The sequence below is a fragment of the Leptidea sinapis genome, chromosome 17 (assembly GCF_905404315.1).
Source record: "Leptidea sinapis chromosome 17, ilLepSina1.1, whole genome shotgun sequence".
Classification (NCBI taxonomy): domain Eukaryota; kingdom Metazoa; phylum Arthropoda; class Insecta; order Lepidoptera; family Pieridae; genus Leptidea; species Leptidea sinapis.
Window position 1 is genome coordinate 10,624,657 of NC_066281.1, and position 18,050 is coordinate 10,642,706.

Below are 18,050 nucleotides of genomic sequence, written 5' to 3' on the forward strand. Positions count from 1 at the left end.
TCTTCGTTTACTTAGTTCTTCAAAAGACTTGGGTGGTCGACCTTGCGAGGAGGCTGATTCAATGGGAATCTCGAATGCTCCCTCTAACCATGATTGGTTTATTTTCAGGAAAACATCTTGGTGTTTATTTGCCCATCGTTGCTTAAGTTGTGATTTTACATAAGAAAATCTTTTTTTTAAGTCTTCTTTAGCCTCTTTCCTGTGCCCATAGCACATAAGGAGAAAATTCTCATAATAGTCCAGCTTTTCATTTAAAGTTGGTAAATTTTGACCCAGTAGTTGGTCGAATAGGTAGACCTGAAACAAATAAAAAACAATTTTAATACAAAATATCGCACACTCAATTTTTCCTATATTTGACAAAGAGCCTTTCAAAAGGGCTTAGCTCAAAAAAGCGCGATTTTGCGCGGCTATTCATTATGGAATTAGTTAGTTACATATACGAGTATGAAGTAGAAGATGGATTCAGAAGTACATTTAAAATGAACTTGAATTTAAATATATCTAAAAAAAAAATTTTGGACAGAGTGATGTTTGTCGTGTTAAAAATGAATGACAGAGAATATTATTAAATTTTTCTTGTAACGAAAACAAATTTTTCTTACCTGTATTATCGCAATCCATCACAGTTAAAACGAAAATATTAGCTTGAAATGAATAATCCACTTTGGAAAGTTATAAGTTTAGGAGAGCGCCGAGACCCAACATGTACACACTTCTTCACTATTGAATTCCGACTGATCAAAGTCGACTCCCGCGCTTCAAAGGCGGGGGGTGGGGATGTTATATTGTACATAGAACTGTCGACTCACCAATTGTATATATATAATATAATGGAAAGGTATCTGACCTTACCATTATATTGATTTAAAAAAAATACTTTTGGCCGTCTAAATCTTTAAAATCTATGTATGTGCGTCGATAAGTTTATTGGGACAGAAAAGTCAACGATAGCTACGATTTTTATCTCAAGTAAGAGATAGACTGAATATTGGGAACGGCCGTAAAACAAATAGGTTGTAATTCAGCTCACATTTGTTTAAAACTTTGGGGTATATTGGCCGCAAAATATGTTATGACACGAAAATGAAACACAAAAGAATCAATAACTTAAAATGCTTTATTTAGAGTAGACCATTTACAGGACAGTAGTTTGAAAACAAAATATGAAATAAATGATGTAACAAAATATTTTTCAGTATTTATTTAGTTGTAAGTGGGGTGGTATTTTAAAGACTCAATGCCTATGATTCTAATTCAGAACCTTTCATGGCATGGCACCTAGTCCTTTCAAAATCGCCTATCATCCTTATTATACAAAATACTATTATACACTTTGACACTGAAGATATTTCATAAAGATCATTGTAAAATCAATCTATAGACACATTTCAACTTAACACTGGCTCGATTGGGGTATAATTTAAAAAATAACATTTCACAATATTTGCGGAGAAATAATTAGAATATCGAATCCATTATCCACGCCTCTTCAGTGACACCACACATATCAACAACTTCTTACATAAATCACGCAATCATCATCCCTGTCAGTGATGCTCACAGACCAGACTAGCAGACACACTACATATTATAACACAAAAATACATTAAAATTACAGTCAACTTTAAAAAATAATAATTTACGAACCTTTAGATTGTAAATTACCGGGGCTCGCTAAAGCGATTCGACTATTTTCAGTAAACAGACAATACGGTCAAACTCTTAGAACTGTACAAATTCGATATCTGATACGCATCAAGGCACTGATTTTTTGTTACTAGATAATAAAAATAAAATATTTCACAAACGCGATTGGCTGGATGAGAAAGACCATAACTTTGCTGTTCGGTATCAGTACTAACAAACAAAAATAATGTGATATAGTAGACCATAGACCATAGGTTTGTCTATTTGGGGCCAAATTAATTTGATTTCAAACAATTACACGGTAACGGAACCAAGTGGTCTCTAACATTTATTTATATGTACAATAATGTGAGGTCGAGATCAAAAGGAATTTTTTCATCTTTTTATTCAGCACAACAAGAATTGAGCAAAGTGTCAAGAAAGAAAAAAAAAGTTAAGAAAATATGTAATAAGAAATTGCATGATTAATTAAATAAAACGAAGTCGATTAGTGGACCATAGTTAATTGCAGTCTTAATTTATACATTGAAATGGAAAGTAACAACTTGATATATAGAAATATAAAAACTGTTTATCAATTTAATAAACAGTGGATTTTTTTCAGTTTATGTGCTGCTGAATCAGAGAATGACTTCCAATTTGAAAGAGCAGTATCTTTTTAAGCAAATTTCTGTACGGTTCAATACTACGCTCTTTCACCTCACCCAGTGAAACATTTTAAAGAAAACCACTGCATTGATATCTCAACTTAAATTGATCATGACGAATAAAAAGTAGTTAGCACCATTATGGCATCCTTAGACCTCGTACACGTTGACGGAATCTAAACACCGACCGTTCCTTAAATTGACACTCTCTTACCTTTAACAAAATATCTTTGATATTCATTCGCATACGTCCCACACACGCAACACATTCACACATCCTTCCGTGCCCCTTACAAAAATTAACAATAATTTATAAAAATTCACAATCACCTTGCACGTGTGCATGCCTATAATAACATACGTCACCTCTCATACAATCTCACTTTCGTCATAAGTAGAGATACCACAGCCACTGTCTCTGTATCTATAATACCAAATAGGAAATGTATTGATATTACTTTTATAAATGGAAATATAACGGTGAGGCTATTTAACTAATATGCAGCGTTAGGTGTGGTGTTAGTGTACTAGTCGTTGTGAAAACAAATTTCATACGTCCATAACATTAATTGGTGATTAAGAAATTCATGAGAAGGCAATCTAACCCTTATTTTGATACACTGAAACAATGTTACAGCATGTTTGGGTGCACCTAACGCTACAGAATAAATATGATATGACCTCCCAATTAACACATTCTATAGGGTAGCTTGTTTGTAACTTGGTTACATAACTATTGCCGCAGGCTGGTGAAATCTGAAACAATCACGTAATTATTATACACAGTACTAGAAGTCAGTAATGAATATCCGTCGGCGGTACATCATTGAGAACAACATCAATTAAGCGGGAGTGATCAGGTCCTGGTCCCATCACTCCCGCTGATGATTGGTATTAGGTACCATCGAGTGAACGAACGTATAAAAATCCTATATTTTAAATCCATTGCTCATTTGCATCTATCAGTTTTATCCAATAAATTAATAGAGAATATACTTAATTATTAGATTACTTTACAATGAAAAAAAAAACAGCAAAAGTTCTGCGGCCCGATTCACGTAATTTTACATGAGCGATATCGCAGCGACATCTGTCGTTCACCTACGATTCGTATTCACGTGATTTCAATCGCGCGTTCGAGAAACGATGCTATCCAAAAATCGCTAAAGCGTATTCACGTCAGCTAGACGGACTTCAATCGTTGTGTCAGTAGTATTCTGCAATCTTTTTACAATTGGTTACAAACGATTTAATGTCAAATCGAACGTCTGAGAAGTCGCTGAACTGAAGTTAGTAATTTGCAGTTGTTGGCTGTTGAAAGTTTTTTCATAAATATGAATATCAGCTTGTTTTGGCTACTTTTGGATCTTTCCGAAAGGGAAGACCGGCGAAGAGAACGTCGACGCCGAGATAATATGAGGATGAACAAATATTATGCTTTCGAAATGACAGATACGGAGTTCGTGAAAACATTTCGCTTTACCAAGGATTTAGTCCTTGGTCTTATTGAAGACCTCGTTCCTCTAATTCGATGATAGCGTAATACTATACTTAGTTTCCTATTTAGGCTAGTTGTTACCAAGAAAGATCTTAGTAGGTACTTAACTGACTAGATATTTACTATATTTAAAACTTATTAAATAAATTATAAAATGAATTTTTTTACATTAGAGGTATTAATAGCACTAGCATTTTATGCTACAGTATCTTACCAAACCATTGTTGGTCAGAGTAATTTCAACTCAGTAGATATCTCAACCTCTCTAGTCCTCTGTCTAGAGCAGTCAGCAGTGCGACAGGTGACTAAAGCACTCAATGATGTTGAGTTTTCAAAAAAACATATTTATTTTCCTCTTACTCAGGATGGGAGAGATAGAATAAAGAGAAGGTATTTATTTACCTATACCTATGTTATTGGACTAATTAAATACCTACTTAATTATTTATTCAATATTGTAGCACTTATTACAGCTTTTATGAAAAACCTAAAATAACTCAGTAAGTAATTCAAGCTGACGCACGGTTACAATCTTCTCAACCATTTGGTTGTGACTTTTCATTTTCAGCCTATTAATTTCTGTATAAAAATAATTATACCTTACCTTTTTACTACTCTACGGCTTCAAATATTGTTAGGTTGAGTACTAGTAACTGAGCAAAAGACTCTGATATAATAAACATATTTTAGAATACGGTAGAAATTTCTTCGCACGACACGCCACAAGTTAGGATATCATCCTCACCATCTGGATGTGTGGCGGTCCTCCACAGTGCGGTTTACAAGGAGCTTTCTTCCACGTACTACAAAGCTGTGGAATGAACTTCCTCATGCGGTGTTTCCGGGACGATACGACATGGGTACCTTCAAAAAAGCGCGTACACCTTCCTTAAAGGCTGGCAACGCTCCTGTGATTCCTCTGGTGTTGCAAGAGAGTATGGGCGGCGGTGATCACTTAACAACAGGTGACCCGTACGCTCGTTTGTCCTCCTATTCCATAAAAAAAAATAAAGGAATGGTAGAATTAGACTGGCAATGTCCTATCGCAAGTCGTCGATAAGTCGCTGAGTTTCAGTCCTATTGAGTTGTCATCCTATCGAATCAGTGCGTGAATACCAATTTTGGACCAAGTTTCAATAGGAAGACTTCTGAACTACAACGATTTTTGGATCGTTAGAATATACTTGAATCGGCCTACTGCTTTTACGTCAAAATTTCTCGGATCAATGGCGTCGCTACGATATTCTTGAATATCCCCGATATTGTTTGTACCATACAACATATATTTATTTCATGTTCAAAAAAATATAAATATCAAAAAAATTGATGAAGGATTAAAAATGATTAGGAGCATAATATGATTAGGCGACATCAACTTTGTAAGATTATGTAGTGGCTTTTTCCCATAATAGGTATATATTTATTATATAAAAAGGGGAACATTAATGGTTTTTGCTAATGGAGTATTGAGCTTATGTCTTAAGCTGTTTATGAGGTTCCTGTGAGAAGTATTCAAAACATAGAAGATACATAGTAATACGTCACAACAGCCGACCAATCACAGCACACATTTCATAGGACGAGGGTATAAGAGCGGCTTCCGGCTCATTTGATTCAGTCTCGTGCCAGATTTTGGCGAGACTACACGTCCTGAGGATGGCTCGTGTAGAGGCAAAACACGTGTCGAATTGTTTAAAGACAAATTTGGCGGAATTAACACTAAAGAAAACTCAAATCATTTGTATAGTTATGGATTTCCGCAAAGTAACGCCTACTTCAATAAATTTTTTTTACATAGAAGATTTCTTGAGTGTTAATTCAGCAATAATTATGGATTTCCGCAAATTAACGCCTACAAGATTGGATGGGATGCTGTAGAGATAGTATTATGAGGTATGTGTCTTATACATATCTCAATATTTTCTCTTTTTCCTTCTTCATATCTGTTCTTTTTCATAATTTCCATACAATGGAATAAAGAACACTATTCAGTCGGGTACACCATCCCATGCCAATAAATAAAAAATAGACAAGACCATGAGCTTCTTACTGAAAGAAAAAATAGAAAGTGTGCGAGATATCTGACTACCACACCAATGATTCCATACTGATGGGAATAACAGGAATAAAGACTTAAGTTTAATATATTATGTAAATAAATGTTTGGGATTCGTTTATCTTATGCTGGCGCCAGACAGTTTAACTTGTTTGAACACTTGTTTAATTGCTGTATGTGGCGCGGGACTTTGAATATGTGTTTAAAGATTGAACAAAGATTTGCACTTTGCCATGCAGTATCGGTTTTTTAGCGCGAATGCTGACTGTGAGCGGGACAGTTGTGTGAAACACTGCGTGCACGTAAATGTGTAGTAAAAACACGCTTAATTGCTCAAAATGGACTGGAGTAAAGAGTGCGTCCTAAAATTTGTTGGGTTGCACCCGTAAAAAAATTACATGCACATAAATAATATAGGCACACTGCGTCCACGAAATCGTCATCCATCTTGTTAGTTCTCCAGCGGCATACTGTGGAGAAGTCTTTGCGAAGCATGTCTGGCAGGTAGCCTCAATATGTGTTTTCAAAGTTTTGCAAAGACTTCACAGAAGTGTGCAAATCTTTGAAGCTACGTCTGGCGCCGGCATTAGAAGAAAGACGGGAAGCAAGTCAGAATATGAAACTGTATGGTATTTATTGGAAGTAGTTACCAGCTGGCGAGTGGAGTTTGTTTCAACTTTCGTATCTCCTTGGCCGCCCAATTGGCAAGTGTCTTTGTACGGGGCGTGCGTGATCGCCGCGCCACTTGCAGTAAGTCCAGGATCGGCTTAGTCTCCAGGAGGGGCAGCACGCGGTGTCCAAACACAGTGCACAGGTCGCCAGTGAGCCCAGCGATCACAGAGATGTGCCCGTCAGTCCGCTCGGGCCCGTTTGCCACCAGCACCATGAAGTTCACAATGGCAGGAACATGGGGCTCCACTAGACTCACATCGGGTCGCACCTGTTGGAAATAAATTTATAACAAATGATGTATGCTGATAGAGTATACAGGGTGGTTTTTTGAGAAGAGCGGTGATGGCCAAGTTGGAAACTACGACTTAGAGGAAAGTCGTGAAAGGAGTCATGCCCTCGATTTATAAGAAACCAACAACTGCATATTTAGTTTTTTAAAATTTCTTGAAAATTTGACGAAAATTGACCCGAATGATTATTCTAAAAAAATACAACCTTATCCCCATGTCTTTCCTATCATACTTTCTTTCCTGTACAAACAAAGGAAAGGGAACTTCTGTAAAATCAACCAGGTGTATAAGAACTAACTATCCCAGATCCTTAGAAGGGGCAGTTTTGCACAATAATATCTCATTATCAAGTACATACAGATACAGTTCTAGTTCACATTTACTTAGTGGCCAAACTGTAGTTACTAACTTCAAAGACACAACACAAAAAAATTATGTGGTTATATATGTAGTGTTGTAGTGGCAAAGGCAACTGGTGCATTGTCTAAGTGTAGCAACTTATCGGGCTCAACATTTCGGCACCCCTAACACACTCACGGAAATCTTTAGGAAGGAGGGGAGGATGCTAAGATTTTTGGAGTAGTTGGGGTGGCAGGAATAACAAATATATTCTTAATCATAAGTTACGGTAATTAGCCCGATTATACCATACCATGCTTCAACTTAATGTGCTACAGGAGAGACTACTTCATCACCATATTCGATAAAAATAAATTAACTTACTTCGCCACCAGCTCCTTTGAAGCCTTGAATGATTCCTGTATAAGCCTCAAGTATGCTTTCTCTGAGTTCACAATAATACTCTAGCATGTCATAATCATGTCCAGCAAATTGGATGTTACTGGCCTGAAAAATTATTATTGAATAAATAACTAATCATTAGTACTGTAAAGATAATACTTTAATAAACCAAATATAAATTATAGTCATTTACCTACCAGCTACCCAGTAGCAATCTTTTTTTTATGACGGTAAGGGATGAGACATTCAGGACGTTCAGCTGATGGAAACTGATATGCCCTGCTGATTACAATGCAGTGCCACTCGTCATCTTGAGACATAACTTAAGTCTCATATGCCCAGTAATTTCACTAGCTATGGCGCCCTTCAGACCAAAACAATAATACTTTCACAATACTGGATTCATGGAAGAAATCAATTTAAATAAATAAATAAAAAATTACCTGCAGTAACATTTGCATGACGACATCAAAGTATTTTTTGAAATCAGGGCCAATACTTATTGCTATATCACCAAAGACGGATAATATTTGTGGCTTTACAGAACAGTGAATGGATGGGTCGCTAAGATTTTCAAGTAGTAAGCAAATAATTTCATCACAATAGGGAAGAACCTGAAATATATAATATGTATATTTTAGACAAAATTATAATTTAAGAATCAATTTCTTATTTTTCAAGTGATATCCCTAACTTCTGGGATTAATTATTCAAATTGAATTCGTAACCAAAATTTAATTATTGATGATGCTCACTCCAGCACCTCTCCTGTTCCATCCAAGGGCTCTTACCAACTGAGTTTGACTATAATCCATAAATTCTGGTTACAAATTTATATATACCTATAATATAACAATTCACAATGTCAATGAATTTGATCAATACCTTGCTCTTGAGTGATCTGCAAATATCTCCAGTGACACCAACTGCAGCAATACAAACTTGATATTCTTGATGATTTTTCAATCCAACATAAAGATATTGCTTGAATGCAGGCATATATTTCAGAAAACCTTCACCCAAGACTTCAACCAATGTTGAAACAGCCATCAGGGCATCTTCTTGAACACCTCCTGCTTTACCCGCATTGCCAGCAAACATTGTTAAAAGGGCTGTCATAATAGCATCAGAAATTTGAGGTGCATCTTCAGGTGTTACTTTACGAAGAACAGATTGAAGGGTAGCACATAATAGACTCTGTAAATCATTGAACTGTGAACGATCTGCTTGACTCGATATGTGATTCTCCATTTGTAAAACTTGTTGTAGTCTTTCTAATATAACCATAGTAGTTTTCTGGACAGTCACATAACAGTCTGTGGGTGAATTTTTAACCATTTCCATGAGGGCTTCGTAAGCTGCAGACCTCAAGTTATGCTGTGCTGCATCTTGACGATCTGTTGTTTCTAGCAGTCTGTGAATGATGAAATCAAAAAAGGTTGACATACAATATGTGGTGGGCTGACCTGATTCACCACATTCCGCAGCTTCATATGCTGCTTCAGCTAAACCTGTAAAAGCCCAACATACATTAGCTGCAACACGAGGTTCTGCCTTCAGTCCATTGACTAGACTTTCAAGAAGAGGTTTTAGATAATTTTCATTGATTGCAGCTTCTGGAACCATATCACAAATTCTGCCAAATGTCCAAGCTGCTGTATCTCTAACAGCTACACTGCTGTCATACATAGCTTCAATCAGAGTTGGCATTGCATTTTCAACCATGGGCTTCAAGGTAGTTGCTTCAAGGCCACCCAGTATCGATCCAAAAGCCATGAGCGCGGCTTCTCTGTACCTCCAGTTATCACTTTTAATATTACCCTGTATGAAGGGTAAAACATGAGGAACAATCTCATCTTCACAACAATTTGAAAGTAGCATTAAGCAAACAGAAGCTGCTTTTGATGGATTCCATTCAAGTTCATCATCAGTGTCATCTTGTTTAGTTAGCTTTTGCATTAAAACTGGAACTATGTACTGTAATGCCCCTCTTGCATAGAATCTTGATGTACGTGTGGGTGGGCGACCTAAAAATATTTATTTGTTATATTTCCAAACAGGTATAAACTTATACAAACACAGTTCAATACATCAACAATAACGTTCATATGATAAGTGATTCCTCAGTCATAGGCGAAAACATATGAACATATAAATAAAACAAACTTTTATTAATTTTGAAGTCTATATCTACATTATTGTGTCTGTTGCATCATTTTACATATTATATTGTAACTTGAAATGATTTGTAAATTGATGTACTTAAATGTAAATCTTGATATTAAAGAGTGGCAATGAGTTTCTTGCTACATCTTTTCGCATTAGCTCAACCCTTTACGAAATAGCGGTAGATTCAATAAGAAAAATATATATTTTTTTGCCATTCATAAGTGTCATTTCTGTGACCTACATGAATAAACTGATTTTGATTTGATTTTATACTATATTTTGCAGTTAATTTTAAGTAGAGATTCGGGTTGAACCATTCCAATTGACAAAGGTGTCCTCTAATAGTTTAGGTCTAGATCAAACATGATCACAGAATAGGATGTTTACTAATTATACTTTATTATACAACGTGAACCAGAAAAGGTATAACATCCCTTCAATGGTACGTTATTTGGGTCATATGCAATAGTATGGTGATGTTTAAGTTTTAATAAATAAATAAAAAAAAAGAAAAAGACTTCCCTACGAAATAAAAATATTATTTTTCAATTTCTTTTCTTAGACAACCCTAAATTTAAAGAGACTGCCAGTTTTAGGCGGGGCCTTTGTTTATAAACAGAATGTCACCTACCTATGGACTTAAACATAAACAATAATCTATGATTAAGGAGTATGCACACTACATGAAATGTGGCTTGTGTCTATGTTATTATTCATTCATTTTTTACTTCCTGTTATTGAAACAAATAAACAAAATAAGAAATTACATAACATTACACAGTTTCACGTCTGTATTCCTGAAGGGTTAGAGGTGTATTTTTTCCACCCATGTTTCGCTATGGTTAATTCCCACGTAATAGGGGGCGTGATTTCTGAACTATGGGCTGCTAGTGACAAATTTCCTACGAAAAACTCAATAACTGCCCCATTCCATACCCAGGCCGGGTACAAAACCCGGTCCGGGAATGGAGTACATATTATTAATATGAGGATGGTCAAAGATATCCATATTTGACAAAAAAAATCTGTGAAGAACAATTTCTTAATAGGAGTCTATTAGAATTATCTTTATTGGATAAAACATTTTTGAATTAAAATGTCAAGACTCATTTGCCCAGTAATAAGAGCAGCTACAGTGCCATTCAGACCAAACCATAATGCTTATACATTTTTGCTTCACGGCAGAAAAAGGTGCCGTTGTGGTACCCATAATCTACAATTACAAATTTGGAATTATTTTCAATGTAACTTGAAGAAAACTTCAAATAATTCTACATTGAAGTATGTGTTTATGCCTTTAGAATAGACATTTACACACACACAGAGATGTAAATATCGTGTTTCAAAGCACAATTCAAAGAGTATTAACGCAGACAGGCCGATCTTTTCAACCTAACATATTTAAAAAAACACAAAATGTAAAAACACAGTTACAATTACACTAGTTTTTATCTTTTAAACACGTTTTATTTAAATTTGTAACACTCGCGGAAAACAGAGTAAATACTAACATAACATAGTTTCATAATAAGATTAGAATTAAAAAAATCTTTATTGGTATATATAACTACAGTAAATACAAATTTAGAAGTATTTTCAATGTCAGCTAAAGCAAATGCACATACAAAATAACTTTGTCTTCATGGCAAAATGAGAACACAAATTGCTTCACAGCTGCAATGAATCGTAGGCATTTTACTATTATCTGTTATTATATCACATCTACGTTTTTCATCTGTTTAAGGTCAAAGAGAGTTCAAAAAATTAGGGTTGAGGGAATCATACTTTTTGCGAAAACTTAGCACTTTAAATATTGTATTAAATTATAATGCTAATTCATTTCTGACTTCACATAGAGATGACCTAAGGAATGTCTGGTTCAAAGCATAGTATATCTATTTAGTTTCACCTTGTATATAGTGTACTCATATTTTCATCATGTATGAATATTACATATAAATAACAGTATTTTCTTAAGCTTGATAAAAAAAAAAGGGACACATCAATTGTGTGAGAGACTACTTACCAGCATCACCAGCTTCAGCTTCTTCTATTGAAAGATCTATTTCTTCATCACTCACATTGGACCAAAATTCAATACCTTGTAATGATATTTCATCAATATCCGACTTCATAGCTTCTAATGTTATAGGAAACAGTGCTTGACCCATATAAGGCTCCATGTATTGGTAGTAAAGCGATAATATTTTTACCTACAATAATACATAACTATAGGTAATCAAATATAATTTTAAAATGTTGATGCATCCCATATACAATAATTTATATTTATAGTTTATTTTTTATTACTTGTTATGAAGTATTTGATATTACTTAAGCACAATTCACCTCATCTCATTCACAGCACCTTACAAAGAAATTTTTATGTATTTAACAGCCATTGTAAAATACTCTATTTGATTAAAAAGAGTGGCACTTGAGCTTCTTCTATGTTCTTCTCACAAGCTCTACTTTTTCCAAACATATGGTAGATTCAATAATTCCAAAGAAATATTTATAGTTAGTTTAAACTTAATTAAATAAAGTTTATTTGACTTTGAAACAAAATATTATTACATAAACACAAAGTCATTCAACAACTTTTTAGTGTTTGGAATGGATAAAATATCTGATTTCTCACACATTTCAATTCCCTACATAAAAGTATAGGTTCGCATTAAAAGTGTCTATTAACCTCCAGTCTCTTATGATCATTAAATTTATACCTGTCTATATCTCACAACAATAAAACCCAACAAGTATTACTATAAAATTTTAATACAATCCATGGTTAATGGACTTAGAAATACTTAAGATATTGACTATTGTCAGTGGTCCGTGACCACTTTCTGCAGCTCCTAAGCTAAACAAGTTAATATTTCGGAAACTATGATGAATCCAAAATATTTATTAACAACCTGCTTCTTCTTAATAGGGCATAATGTAGCAAAGGTAACAATCAAAATTTCATTTTAGTTGTTCTTACACTGGCACACATTACACATGCCCTTCAAAACAGAACACAATGGTCTACCACCTTTTTTTTTGCAGTAAAACAAGATGAAAACTAATAGTAGTTGTAGTACTAATAGTGGTTGTTTTTAAAAAATACTACAAAACTCTACTTTGTGAAACAATGATAAGTTCACGCATCTTACTTTAAATTAAAAGTAGTAATGAAAGAAAATACTAATTAAATTATTATTAATTTATAGTGAAATAATGGAAATAATAATATAGTATGTTTTATCTCATTTTATATTGTTTAATATTTTAAGTCTTATATTAGGCAACAATAATACTTCTTTGCTATTGATATTTTTTTAATATATTGCAAATACAGATTTTTCCTAAACATTCATATTTCATACAACATTATCTAGTATATTATTGTAGTGGTAACATTAAGCTTGATTCCTGATGATAAATTCCAGCATTACACAAGAAACAAATTACTTTTATTGAGCTGTATTTCCATTATGTAATACCTGAACAACTCCTTGAAATAAGTATGTATTAAATTTAAATGTTTGTGATTCACCTGGAAGAGGTGTGGATGGCTTAATTTTTTTTTAATGAAAATAAGGGACAAGACAAGCAGGATGTTCGGCTGATGGTAATTGATACACCCTACCCATTACAATGCAGCACCACTCAAGATTATTGAAAAATTTTGAGACATAAGATGAGTAATTTCACTAGCTATGGCACCCTTCAGACCTCAACACAGTAATGCTTACACATTACTGCTTCATGGCAAAAAAGGCGCAAATTAGAATAGAAATTACTTGCCAATAGGAGAACTGCATGCTTATTTGTTGTTTAATTCCATAAAATGATAGTGTAAAAAAAATGGCAAGACTTACTAAACATTGAAGAGCAGCTACATTTATTCTCATGTCACAAGACTGTGTTGCTTCACAGACTACTTCCATTATAAAGTTACGTTCATTTTCTTTATCAAAATTAGCTTTTGTAAACTCTAAGGAATTTAGAAGAGCTTGTGTTGCTGCTAAGCGGACATGATTACTAGGCTCAGTTGATCTCATTCCGTGTATTATAGCCGTTAGTATTGGGTTGCTTTGTTCTGTTAGTACTTCAGCATCTATCTCTTGACATATGTAACCTAGAACCAGAAAATAACTTTACAATCCAGTACTTCTAATGTTTCTAACTCTAATATATAAAATTCTTTTGTCATGGTGTTAAACATTGAACTCCTCCGAAACGGCTTGACCGCTTCTCATAAAATTTTGAGTGCATATTGGGTAGGTCTGAGAATCAGACATCTGTTTTATATCCCGGTAAATGTAATGGTGGTCCACACGAATTTTTTTTTTAATTTTTTTTACATTTTTTTTTAAATTTGTTTGATAATTATTAGTCAGCATTATAAAATACATACAACTTCAAATTTTCACCCATCTACGATCAACAGTTACTTTTGTATTGCAATTTTAATATCAGCAATACAATGTTTGCTGGGTCAGCTAGTTATAGTATAATATTCTTATTAGCAAAATTAAATGAAAAAGCAGCAACTGTAAAAATATTGAGTTCCAGTTCCCCCAGTCAATAACCATCTAGACAGTACAATGGGGGACAAAACAGTGGGGGACAATGTATATTTATCAAAATGTATAATATAATATTCTTAGTAAATAATTAATAAAAGTATTCAAAGAAAATAGATTTATATATACATATTCTCAGCACCTTTATTAACTAGTAAATGAGAGTATTGAAGCATGGAGCAGCCTTTTTTATTCTGACTTTTCACTTTATTGTTGTTAAGGTTAAGGTTATTAATCCTGTTCTAAGAACTAGATCCATTTTAATACAGTAAAATGTATTAACCCTTAGTTGGACCAAATGGTCCCCACCACAATAATTATTGACTGTTGTAATAGTTTGAATTACACATCTCATTTGTGAAATCTCTTAAATATCATAAATCTTTATCCAACTATCAGATGTTTATTAATATAATTATATAAAGATATCAATAAATATTTATGATAGAGAATCTTGAGAGTTACACCAGGTTTTGGCCAATCTTTTGATTATCTTTTTTTTTTTTATGAAAATAAGGGACGAGACGGGCAGGACATCCAGCTGATGGCAATTGATACACTCTACCCATTACAATGCAGTACCACTCAGGATTCTTGAAAAACCCCAAAAATTCTGAGTGGCACTACAAGTGTGCTCGTCACCTTGAGATATAAGATGTTAAGTCCCATTGCCCAGTAATTTCACTAGCTACGGCGCCCTTCAGACCGAAACAGAGTAATGCTTACACATTACTGCTTCACAGTAGAAATAGGAGGTGTTGTGGTACCCATAATCTAGCCGGCATTCTGTGCAAAGGAGCCTCCCACTGGTCAATCACCAGTATGTTGTAAGAATACACTGATGATTATTCATATGTATATGTATTAACTGGCTTATCGACACTCCAAAATATAAATGTAATATAACTAGCAGTTAAGGCTAACATGTAATACAAAGTCACAAACAAACCAATAGCTTCTAAAGTAGCTTCCTTCTTCATTTCTGTAGATTCAACATTTACAACATTATCCACAAGAAAAGGAATGAGGTCATTCCACTGTCCTGCAGGTAATTCAGCCACTGCTACATATGCAACACACTGAGCTGCTGAACTTGGTCGACTATTTTCTGTGCCCATTGCCGACAATATCTGAAATTCATAAATTAATATACCAGTAAATAGTTGTTGCTGGTGCAATAATGGTATTATTGTATATTTTTAAATGATTAATAGCCTTACATTTTTCTTTATATAAATTCTAACATCTTCAGGCAATGCTAGCCATTTTTGTTGGTATTGAAGTTTCATTGCAGGATCCTTAGATGTTAGGTGATTTTTAAGCTGTAGCCCAGCGGCCATTCGAGCCACCTGGCTGTTTCCACCTTGAACCAGGACATCTGATAGCATTTTGACAAATGTTGTAAAGTTGGTAACAGCAGCATGGTTAAGGTATTTTTCGGCAGATTCCAATTCATTTCGATCTGAAATAAGTCAAATATATTTTTAAACCATGAATCTCACGATAATTAATAACTATCATTTCTGAAATAACTTCGAGGTTAGATATCTAATAATTATAAAAAATTAATCCGATGAAGCTATTTCTGAAAATACATACTATTTTAATGAGTAATCAAATAATGTTATGCTTTTAAAAATTTATTTTTAATGATTGACTCAAACAAATTATTCGGTTTATTTAAACTAGAAGCTTCTTTTGACAATTACCTAGACGTGTCAACCTTTGTAAAATCTTTTCTTATTTCTAGGATTCATTTGATTTATTAACAGCTCATATGACCGAGACTTACAATATGTAGTTTATTTTCTTAAACAAATTACGTTAGTCAACCGTAAATTCTTTGTGTGATAGTGACGTTAGATTAGCGCCATGCTCGTAGAAGTAAAATTATTACTTACCTGGAGATATGGTTTTTTCTAGAATTTGTATGAGTGAAAAGGTAGTATCCCTATGCATTGTGCTTCACTTTATTGAAAATAACTTAAACCTAGCTGAAAATTAAACTAAAGATGGAAACTTGAACCGGCATATAGTTTTAACGAAGCACACACCAATCACCATACATCGGGATGAAATGTTGCCAAATTATGAACTTTGTTGAGTTTGTCAAATTCAAATTTGATTTTAATCGAACCATCGACAATAGACCTAATAGGAATAACGGTCAGCCATAGAGCCATGGAGGACATAGACTGCCACAGTGTGCGTGGGCTATCAAAAGAGCCGAGCGAGATGTATAGTGCACACTAGTATTTACATCCTGTTTGATGCACACCACGGAGACAGAGTTGAGGCCGTTTGTCACATTTCAATAGGATGACGAGGGTGACCATAGACCAAGTATAGTAACTAGACTAATTGATGGCTTCCGTCTAATGAAATGGAAGCTATCAATAATTAGTCTATGTGAATGCACATGAGAAAAAGACAAACATATGCATAAGACGGGAAAAGGGCGGGAAACTTAAGATCGGTCGCACTTAATTTTGATAATTTTTCATTTTATTTTTAAATTTCATGTAAATATTTAGATATTTTGATCAGATAAGTTGTAGTTTGTATATATTTTAGTAGTTAGTTTTTATTAAAGTGTTAATTTGTGTAAATTTCATCCTAGTGGTAAGTCTTCTTTTCTTCACTTTTCTATATGATGGACCCCCCGGATGATCCTGGGGGGACAGCCCCTGATATAGGTCATGTAGTGACAATTTCTCATAATGACGAAGGTAGCACGATGGATACAGATGGTTCTGTGTCTCAGACATCTAGTGGCCGTAAAAGAGTGTCAGCTCGACCCAGAATATGCAGACACTGTAATAAAAGACGACGAAAACACCGTGGTGATAAGAAGGATATTAAGGAAAGTGATTGCAAATGTGTAGACATTAGTGATAAACAAATTGTTTCCAAAGTCGATTCCTGCAATAATTCTTCTATAGTAGTAGAGAACATACAAAAAAATAACACAGTCACTCCACAACAGCCACAGCCCCCTGTTGCAAGGCTGTTATATAACTCATTAGATGCTGCTCCTTTTGTTGTACACATTCAGAAACAGTATTCATCTCCCGATGATAATGTTACTTTACATCCAGTTACATTTGGTCGTTTTCTCAAAAGAAATTCTATTAAAAATAATGTGAATGGAAGTTTAAAAAGGATAGGCCGGAATAGGTTATCTATTTCTTTTTCTAAGTACCAAGATGCAAATGACTTTGTTGAAAACAAAAATTTAGAAAATGAAAAATATAAGGCTTTTATTCCATCATTTTCTGTGAGTAGAATAGGAATAGTCAGAGGAGTACCAGCTGAGTGGTCTGAAGAGGAAATAAAAGATAATGTTTCTGTTCCTATTGGCTGTGGTCCAATCATAAAAATTAGGAGAATAAAACGAAAGATGATGATTGATGGACAAAACCATCTTAAATGTACTGAGTCTGTGGTATTTACTTTTGATGGACAGTTTTTGCCTAAACGAGTATATATGTGCTACATTTCTCTTACTGTAGACTTGTATATATATCCTACTATTCAATGCTACAATTGTTGTCGGTTTGGTCATGTGAAATCTCAATGCAGATCTAAACCAAGATGTTTTAGATGTGGTCAAGGACATAGTGGTGATAACTGCTCTGTTCAAGATGATTTTATATCTTGTTGTTTATGTAAAGGTTCCCATATTGCAACTGATAAAAAATGTTTAGAATATGAAAGACAAAGAGCTATAAAGGAATCAATGGCTAAAAACTG

The 18,050-nt window shown here is 34.2% G+C and overlaps 1 protein-coding gene across 2 annotated transcripts; it reads right to left on the minus strand.

Moving 5' to 3' along the window:
- Window positions 1–1,102: 1,102 nt before the first annotated feature.
- On the minus strand, window positions 1,103–16,392 carry LOC126968900 (importin subunit beta-1). 2 transcript variants are annotated; one of them, XM_050814058.1, is made up of 10 exons: window positions 16,199–16,391; window positions 15,518–15,759; window positions 15,247–15,427; window positions 13,590–13,849; window positions 11,750–11,936; window positions 8,440–9,581; window positions 7,998–8,168; window positions 7,537–7,659; window positions 6,502–6,791; window positions 1,103–3,053 (listed from the first exon to the last, which is right to left on the minus strand). In XM_050814058.1, coding segments are annotated over exons 1-10 (2,655 nt in total). In that variant the 5' UTR covers window positions 16,257–16,391; the 3' UTR covers window positions 1,103–3,052. The 2 variants fall into 2 exon arrangements, with proteins under 2 accessions (XP_050670015.1, XP_050670014.1); XM_050814057.1 differs by lacking the exon at window positions 1,103–3,053 and having other exon boundaries at window positions 6,498–6,791; window positions 16,199–16,392.
- Between the last annotated feature and the right edge of the window lie 1,658 nt (window positions 16,393–18,050).